The 8,806-nt window shown below is 42.6% G+C and overlaps 3 protein-coding genes across 3 annotated transcripts; 2 read left to right on the plus strand and 1 right to left on the minus strand.

Moving 5' to 3' along the window:
* The first annotated feature begins 123 nt into the window (after positions 1 to 123).
* Positions 124 to 1,971, plus strand: LOC108096824 (40S ribosomal protein S16). Its single transcript, XM_017198727.1, has 5 exons — positions 124 to 215; positions 292 to 333; positions 549 to 680; positions 1,026 to 1,140; positions 1,721 to 1,971. Exons 1-5 carry the CDS (start codon positions 204 to 206, stop codon positions 1,864 to 1,866), a joined length of 447 nt encoding a protein of 148 aa, XP_017054216.1. The 5' UTR covers positions 124 to 203; the 3' UTR covers positions 1,867 to 1,971.
* A 565-nt stretch (positions 1,972 to 2,536) lies between these two features.
* Positions 2,537 to 3,481, plus strand: LOC108096823 (charged multivesicular body protein 6-A). Its single transcript, XM_017198726.1, has 3 exons — positions 2,537 to 2,670; positions 2,737 to 2,846; positions 2,909 to 3,481. The coding sequence occupies exons 1-3, from the start codon at positions 2,596 to 2,598 to the stop codon at positions 3,348 to 3,350; spliced, it is 627 nt and encodes a 208-aa protein (XP_017054215.1). The 5' UTR covers positions 2,537 to 2,595; the 3' UTR covers positions 3,351 to 3,481.
* On the minus strand, positions 3,374 to 7,625 carry LOC108096822 (cilia- and flagella-associated protein 57). The gene is made up of 5 exons (XM_017198725.1): positions 7,334 to 7,625; positions 7,193 to 7,276; positions 5,953 to 6,878; positions 5,725 to 5,894; positions 3,374 to 5,631 (listed from the first exon to the last, which is right to left on the minus strand). Exons 1-5 carry the CDS (start codon positions 7,516 to 7,518, stop codon positions 3,496 to 3,498), a joined length of 3,501 nt encoding a protein of 1,166 aa, XP_017054214.1. The 5' UTR covers positions 7,519 to 7,625; the 3' UTR covers positions 3,374 to 3,495.
* Positions 7,626 to 8,806: the final 1,181 nt, after the last annotated feature.

The raw sequence follows: 8,806 nt of genomic DNA on the forward strand, positions 1-8,806 counted from the left end.
ACTATTTCACCAAGTATATGTTCTTTGAAGGAATTATAACGAAACCTACAAATTTTTACCCAATAGTTAGCTGCTGCACAACACTACCCGTCAGATGTCGCTTTTTAGTATTTTTTCACTGACAGCTACGTGAATGCCAAAAAGCGGTCACTCTAACTGTCAACGCGACTTCCGCTCTTTTCCTACCCAACTCGCGGAGCAAAATGCAGCAGAAGGTATTTGTGCCTGTGAAAAACAAAGATTCCGTGCCAAACTAATGTCTAAAATGTCGCAAATACTTTTATTTTGCAGCGCAGAGAACCCGTGCAGGCAGTCCAGGTCTTCGGACGCAAGGTGTGTGTGAATAAAAGCGCTGAAATCCAATCGAAATTCTCGTACGACACGTGCAGATAAAAGAAACTCGCGTCAGTCGGCGGCGGCAAAAATTTAGAGCTGCCGCCTCAACGGCAGAGGTTATGTTTGTGTCTGCGAGTGTTTGAAACTAGTTTTGGATTCATCGCAAATATCAATGGAACGTTCAATAATGCCGGCAATCCTTACTATTGCAGAAAACCGCCACCGCCGTCGCTTACTGCAAGCGCGGTAACGGCCTCCTGAAGGTGAACGGTCGTCCCCTGGAGCAGATTGAACCCAAGGTCCTGCAATACAAACTGCAGGAGCCTCTCCTGTTGCTCGGCAAGGTATGTATCGCAAAAGAAGAGTCTGAAAGAAAGCCATGTTTCCGTTTTTCTATACTGGTAACAAGATCTACAAAAGACTAGCAACCAATTTTTAAACCTAATGTTTGTTTTCAACGAGATTTTAAATCTTTGTTTGTACTACATACTTAGAAGAAGTGATTTATTTATTTTGATCAAACAATCAAAAACGGAAGCATGGCTTGCAAAACTCTAATGATGATAACATTTATCCCGAATTCGAAGCCAAATGAGATTAATTTTTAAATCTGATTAATCCCACCAAAAGCACTTAATTATAAACTGTTTGAAACAAATGTTAAACGAGATTTTATTGTCTTTTTTCAGGAGAAATTCGCCGGCGTGGACATCCGCGTGCGCGTCAGCGGTGGTGGTCATGTAGCCCAGATCTACGCCATCCGCCAGGCTATTTCCAAGGCTCTCGTTGCCTTCTACCAGAAATGTAAGTTTAATAACAAACTCTGTTTTGCATAATGACCAAAATTAGGGGGAACACCTTTTACCAGATTTTTGTTGGAATTATTAAAACCTTTTCCTTCGAATCATTATTGAAAGGCAGATTAAAACTAATTATGAGCATATACCAACCAAGCTGCAATATTATTGTGCAGATTGGGTGATGCTTCAGGAACATTTGGAATTTAGGTACCTTTTACCAGAATTTTGTTGGAATTTTTAACCATTTCCCACGAATCATTATTGAAAGGCAGATTAAAGTTAATTATGAGCATATACCAACCAAGCTGCAAGATTATTGTGCAGATTGGGTGATGCTTCAGGAACATTTAAATGTAATTAAAATCGTCGGCACCTTCTCCCAGATTTTTGTTGGAATTTAATGCTTTTTCCAGTGAACGACTCGAGCAAGGGAGATTAAGTGCATGTCGCAATCAAAGAGAGCGATTGGCAGATTTGACCATTGCTATTTGAGGCTTCATCGACACTAGCTGCTTAAACTACTATGAATATTCGTTTAAAAAAGATGTAGCTTACTGATTCTCGAATTTATTTTCTTTTTACAGACGTCGATGAGGCCTCCAAGAAGGAGATCAAGGACATTCTGGTGCAGTACGACAGAACCCTGCTGGTCGGCGACCCGCGTCGTTGCGAGCCCAAGAAGTTTGGCGGTCCAGGTGCCCGTGCCCGCTACCAGAAGTCGTACCGTTAAACTACTCTGTCTGGTTTTCAATTTGGATTAGAGCTATTTTTTACCACTTGAAAATGCTTTGCACGCAAGTGCGAATAAAACGGAATAATTAACTGTACAAATCGAGTGGAATTGTTGCATTTAATAATTGATAATTTGGGTGGAACTAAAGAGTTATTCGGTGAATAGTGAAACGATGTTATCAGTAGTTGTGTCAAGTAAAACTTATACGAAATAACTTTTGATCACTAGATGCATTCAACTCACGTTGTTATAATTTATTTGTGTAAATGTAAATAATAAAACAACATGACAGTCGCCTGGTTCCCATTTATTTAAGTCTAAAATCTTTTATTTTGTACAGGAATTAAATTTTTGCATTACATTTTTATTCATTTTTTGCCACAACTTAATATTTAATACTTCTGGTATTTTTTTTTTGTATACCTTTTTTAAGGCAAGCACTGCCACACTGCAGTGATGCCAGCAGTCCTCTTTAAAATGGAGCTAAATTCTTTATTAGCTTAAATAAATTAAGCAGAACTTACCGAAGAAAGATTTAATAAATATAAACTTTACATTTAAGCAATCAATTTATCTCGGTCTTAACTTTTGGTACGAAATCATTTTTTTCTGCCCGGAAAATCGTTTGGCTATAGCTAAATCAGCTGGAAATGCTTATCACCTTCTGGCTGTTGGCCTCTCTGGCAATAACAAAGCCGAGGTGTCAGCACTGCCTCGTAGTTAGTCATGGGAGCCTTGTTTGGAAAAAGTAGTAAAAAGACGGCTCCTAGCCGGATTACCGACCAGGACAAGGCGGTGCTGGTGAGTTGGAAGTCTTTGCGTAACCAGGAAGACTTCTGAAAACTCCATGTCCTGTTCCCATTGCAGCAACTAAAGCAACAGCGGGATCGGCTCAAGCAGTACCAAAAACGAATTGAAACGCAGTTGGAGAATGATCGACTTATGGCCAGGAAGTGCCTTCAGCAAGGTCGCAAGGAGTATGTTTAAATAGATATATTAATTCTACACAAAACCCCTAACCCGAGTGAATTTATTTCAGCCGTGCAAAACTGTTGCTGCGCAAAAAGAAATACCAGGAAAGTCTGCTGACCAATGCCGACAAGCAACTGGAAAACCTGGAGAAGCTGGCCTCCGATCTAGAGTTTGCCCAGGTGGAAATGAAGGTGCTAGATGGCCTCAAGGCAGGTAATGCGGCTCTAAAGAAGGTGCACGACATGCTGGACATCGATGAGGTAGAACGAATCATGGACGAAACGCGCGAGGGCATCGAAAAGCAACAGGAAATAGACGCCATACTGACAGATGTACTGACCACGCAAGACGAGGAGGATGTCCTGGCCGAACTGGATGCCCTCGAGGCGGAAGAGGAGCAACAGAAGCTGCCCGAGGTGCCCACCGACGAACTGCCTATTCCCGTCGAGGAGCCTGAGAAGACCAAAGCAACCAGCAGCAAACCCAAGAAAGTCCTGGTTGAGGCCTAGATCATAAACTAAAACGATACCAATGCCATTTTTGTATGTATATATTGCCGTGAAACTAAATTTTTTGATAAGTCCAATGTGAAATACATATTTTAATAGACTATGCTTTCCCTCAGGAAACGGAAAACAAAGAGTCCTGTTTTGTCTACGTTTTTGTTTGTCTTGTTGATCGGCGCAGGTCCTCCTTCACCTTGCTGCGCAGCACCTTGTTGGTCTCGTGAAGCTTTTCGATCTCCTCGACCAGCACCAAGTTCTCCTTGAACAGCTTGTCGTACTTCTTCTGGACGGATTTATCCTCGGCTACCGATTTGTAGCGCGCCAACACATTTTCGATCTGCCTGCGCTGCCGCATAAACTCGTCCCTGACCTCCGCATCCAGGGTCACGAATCGCTTGAGTTCATCATCAGAGGCGTGTTTGCGGAACAGCTCCTTCACGGCTTTCTTAAGTCCCTCGGCAGTGTTGATTTCCCCAGCCACGTAGTAAATATCCGAGCAAATGGCATGTAGACACTCTCGAGAAGCCTTTGCACGATGCCTCTCCGTCCGGAGTTCAGCAACATTGCTGAGGTACTTGTCCCGCATTTCCTTGAGCTGCAACTCCAATTGCACATTGTTCTGGTTTAGACCCTCCAATTCCGCCTCCATTTCGATGATGTGCTTGCGCTTATCGTTGATTTGGAACTCACGGGGCTCAATCTGCGCCTTCAACTCCGCGATCTTGTGTCCCAGCACCTGCTTGTACTTGTCCAGCTCCTGGTTCTTGTGCAGCAGATCCTGGATGCGCTTTTCCTTGCCATTAATGGCGTAATCTCGATCGGCAATGTCCTTTTGCAGGTCCTCGATATTGCGCATCTGTTTCTGCATGTTCCGCTGGGACTTATAGTGCTCTTCCTTAAGGGTTTCCACTTCTTCCAGAAGATTGTCGATCTCCCGGCTCTGCGACTCGAATTTCTTCTGCAAAACTCCCGCCTTGCCTCGCCACATTTGTGTCTCATTCCGCTCGGTGGTTAACTTGTTTTCGTACTCGGTTTGTGTGGACACCATGTTGCGATCGTTTTCCAGCTCCACCTCGTGGCAATACTCAATGAACTCGGCCTTCTTGTCCTGCATTTCCTTCATGAGATCGCGGATTAGCTCTTTGCGTTCGTTTAACTGCTGTTTGTAATTATTTTCTAAGGCTTCAACCGTATCCTGCAGCGTTCCCGTGGAGTTCTTCAGCTTGTCCTCGTAACTCTCGCGAAGTTCCAGCATATTCTCTCGCAGATTGGTAAACTTCTGATACTCGATAAGCATTCTCTCCGAATACTGAGTGGCCAGGGTGTCCAGCTGGATGCGATGATCCTCCCTTATGGAATTAATTTGGAAAGTAATATGGTTCATCTCTTCCGTGTGCCTTGCCTCGATTTCATTGTTCAATTCCTTGAGCTCCTCCAGCGCCGAACAGTAGCTCCTGTGAACCTCCTGCAACTGCTGGCCATCAAAGATCTCGTTCTGACTCAACTGGTATTGGAACTCCTCCGCCTGCTGCTTCAATCGCAACTCGAGATTGGCAATCTGCTCGATTTTATCATTTAGTTGACTTCTTGGTATCAAAACCTCCTGGCTGCGCATCAAATCCTGATCCATATAGGCCACCTTGCCTTCTATGTTGTCCATTGCCCAGATGGCCAGAGTTCCTTTGCTCGAAATGGCAAAAAGCAAAGTGCCATCATAAGAGAAGCGTAACTTATTTACTGGTCCATCGAAGAAACGGAAATTGGTAAAGGTTCCTCCTCCGGCCTCCAAAAACGGCAGTTGCATATTGAACAGATTGCCCTCGTGATCAGCCACGAACATAATTAAGTCCGATCTGGCCAAGCAGATATCAGAAACGGATCCCTTGTTCCTCGATGGAATCGTTATCTCCCTCACCAGCGTTGAGCTCTGGAACTCACGGATTGTTCCGATGCTGGTGCCCGCAAAGATCGTCAAAGGATCGTTGGTGCTGCAGGATATGGTCACATATTCGGTGCCCTTCTGAACAATTTCCTGAAGTCGTTCGCCAGTCTCAATGTCCCACAGATAAATGGCTCCCTCAGCTCCGCCGGAGATCAGGAACTTGTCCGTTTTCGACCAGGCCACAGAAAGGACAGTGCCATTGTGGCCCTTCAGGTTAATTAAAACATCTAGTTTGTATACCGATGTGATGGCTATATTGTTATCATAGGCTGCGGCCATCAGGTGCCCGAAATTCGAATAGCGCACAGCATTGCAGTGGGGAAAATTGTAAGTCTTGACAATCTGGTGGGGAGGAAAAAATTAAATAGAAATCAGAATCGAAATCTTTAAAATTTAAGTAAAGGAACAAGTTTGAAATAAAAAAAGTAAACTTACATTTAGATCGTCCATAAAGATTTGGGTGATTCGCAACTGATCCGAAAAGCCAATGGCCGCCATCTGACCTGTTAAACTCAATTCCACAATATTAACGTCCACTTGGAATTTCCGCACCAGCTCAACGAGAGCAGTTTCATAGTTCCAGATCCGGATGGTCTGATCCCTGGCTGTAAAAAGATTATATATTCGATTTAAAAAAATAATCTTAAGATGATTCCTACTCACAGGCAGTCATGATAATGGGTTTCCAGGCGCACACGGACATGGCGATGATTTCACCAGTATGAATTAGCACTCCGAGTGGTTCAAACTTAAGCTGCTTGGTTTTCAAAGTCTCGGGAACTATAAGTATACCCACATAGATCTGACAATGGGATGTGGTCACTATTACAGTCTCCTGTTTGTGATCGATGGCTAGATTTTGGATTTGGTACATATGTTCTGCATAGAGATTCGTGGGCACCGTCAGAATGGTTTTTCTCTCGAACTTAAACTTTGATACTCGCTCGAAGACAAAGGCCCGATTAAATATGATGTAGGCGAAACCCTTGGGAAAGGCGGTCATGCAAAGGACTCTTCTGTCCGGAAGACTAACCGCCTGTGTGGGCAAGAACCGCTGATCCTGCAATTCCTTATCCCGATCGAATACCTCCTGATCGATCATCAAGTCAACGGTGTCCGCATCGCTCGCCTTTTGCGCCAACTTCTGTTCGCCGTTCTCCACCAAAATCAACTGATCATCCGAAGTTCCAACCATCAAAAGATCCAGCGAGAGAAAGGCCATCGAGGTGACCCTGTATTTGACCTTTAAATTATTGCTAATGCTGAATCCTCGCTCCGATTTACTCATTAGCAAAAGGGTTCTTTCTCCACCGACGGCCAAAAAACTGCAATCATTTGGATTACCAGCAATGCACTCGGCTCCTCCATGAGATCCAGGGATCGTGGCTCTTCCTTCGATCACTGTGCTGGTTTTATCCAAAACGAGCATTATTACAGTTTCTTCTGGCGGTCGGGTAATTAAAGCCAACGATCTCGAGTCATTGGTGAAGATCATCTGCTGTATTTCGTCATTGCGATGGTTGCTTGGGAGCTCCAGGTGACGACGCTTCTTCAAGGTGGCCAATTCATAAATGGATATATAGCGACCACTAAAGAAGAGTATAGAATTTAACGAATTAATGTTTGACAGTTTAAAAAAGGAAAAGAATCAGAACAATACAACCAGAGTTATCCCGAAATCATTATTATTTAATCTACCAAAAAAGTGTTGTTTTAAAATTCAAGGAAAATCTAAATTCATACTTTCTTTCTATTGAATAAAACATTACTTACATTAAATATGATAAGTAAGATAACAAATTCAAAATTTTACCTGTTTTAAGCAACATAAAATGTTCACTATTTTTAAATTATCTCTTGCTCTTATGAAACAAATACTATGTTAATCATCATGAGTTCTTACTTTTTGGAATGCCTTTCCAGCACAGCCAGCAGCTTGCGGTGCGAACTTATGGCTATCACTTCAGGTCGCGTATCCTCCGGTAATCTGCAGGATTACAAAGTTTGAAATATCCTTTAACAGCAATGAAGGCCAAAAACCCACCTGAGAAACCTCTGTTTGTTCTGGACGTAGTCGTGAAAGGCCAGGACTCCCTCCACGGGATAAATGACCTCCTTGGTGAGGTTGAAGTGGATATTGCCAATCACATCCGACCGCAGTCCGTAGATAAGCCGTGGCCTTATCGTCACCGTGCTGCTGTTCAGCGAGGTTCGCTTCACTTCGTCCATCTTGAATGGTTTTTCATACAAAATATATGCACGCGGGTCGGGATAACAATTTTAGCTGGCAGACAAATAGGAGGAACTGAAATTCGATCAAACAACGAGGGAGGGAATCGTTAGGGAACTCTCAGCGACAGCAAACTCCATGGCATCCAGAAAATGAGAGTCTAACAACACCAAGTTTTTTCCTGTTGGGGCTGGGGAACGCAGACTCCATTTCAATCTGAACAGAGCCGCCGGCGACCATGAATAAGTAATTAAACGCTGCTAAGTATGCTTTTAATTTAGGCCCCTTAAATGAGAAAGGAAAAAGGAGTGGTGGCAGGCTAAGCGCTTGATAAAAACAACATTGAAATTCCCGCTGAAATTGGCGCTCGTTTCCTGGCCAACAATAACAAAAGCCATTCCGCCGCACTTGAACTCTGCCAATGCGCTTTTTCACCGAATATGGGTTTCTCTGTCACTCTGTCAGTCAGTCGGTCAGTCAGTCAGTCAGTTAGTCAGGTCCCCAAATATTGTGCCATCCCCCAAAAATGCCTCCGAATAGTTAGCGGCCATCGTTTCCTTGGAACCCCGAACACGACCTAACGCAAGGAATTGTTAGTTAAAGAAAAGCTGCTCGGCCTCTCTTCAACTCAAGCACTCTTTAAAAGGAGGGAAAGCTTTTGTGTCCACAATCCTACAAGTTGGAGATGCGAAAATTGGGCTGAGCCCTCCCAAGTGGGGATTAACTTGGTAAGGGAATTGGCTTGATTAATGGTTTCCTGTTCGACGATATCATTTTTGCTGGATACAATAATCAAGTGGAGGGATTTCCCATGAATATTTGCATACATTTAAAATGCCCGATTTGTCGAGTCGAATTATTGTTCTGATTTTGGAAAACACATGGTTTAAACGTTTAAGACGTAAATGAACTAATTTTACAGTTTTAAGTTAATTGTTTGTTTGTTTGTTTTATCTTCTTTATAAATTTTTTTTTTCTTTTAATCAAAAATAATATTGGTCTAAAAATAATACTAAAATAATAAATTTTAAACGTTTGGAATAAGCTACTTAAATAATATTGTTAAAATTTCACCTAATTCTTGTTTATTAAACAAATAGTTAGATCCTGCAATAGATGCTTGAAAGTTAAACTTTTACTAAGTATCAAAAACTTTTTTTTTTTTTTAATTATCTTGTAAGAATTTTAATTGCACTTCTAAGAGAGTTTACTTAAATTCCCGCCTCACATTCAGCCTTAAAATATCAGAATAGGCATCTCTAATCTGTGCACCGCCGACAGGAAAAG

This window comes from Drosophila ficusphila, unplaced genomic scaffold, assembly GCF_018152265.1.
Source record: "Drosophila ficusphila isolate 14025-0441.05 unplaced genomic scaffold, ASM1815226v1 contig_414, whole genome shotgun sequence".
Classification (NCBI taxonomy): domain Eukaryota; kingdom Metazoa; phylum Arthropoda; class Insecta; order Diptera; family Drosophilidae; genus Drosophila; species Drosophila ficusphila.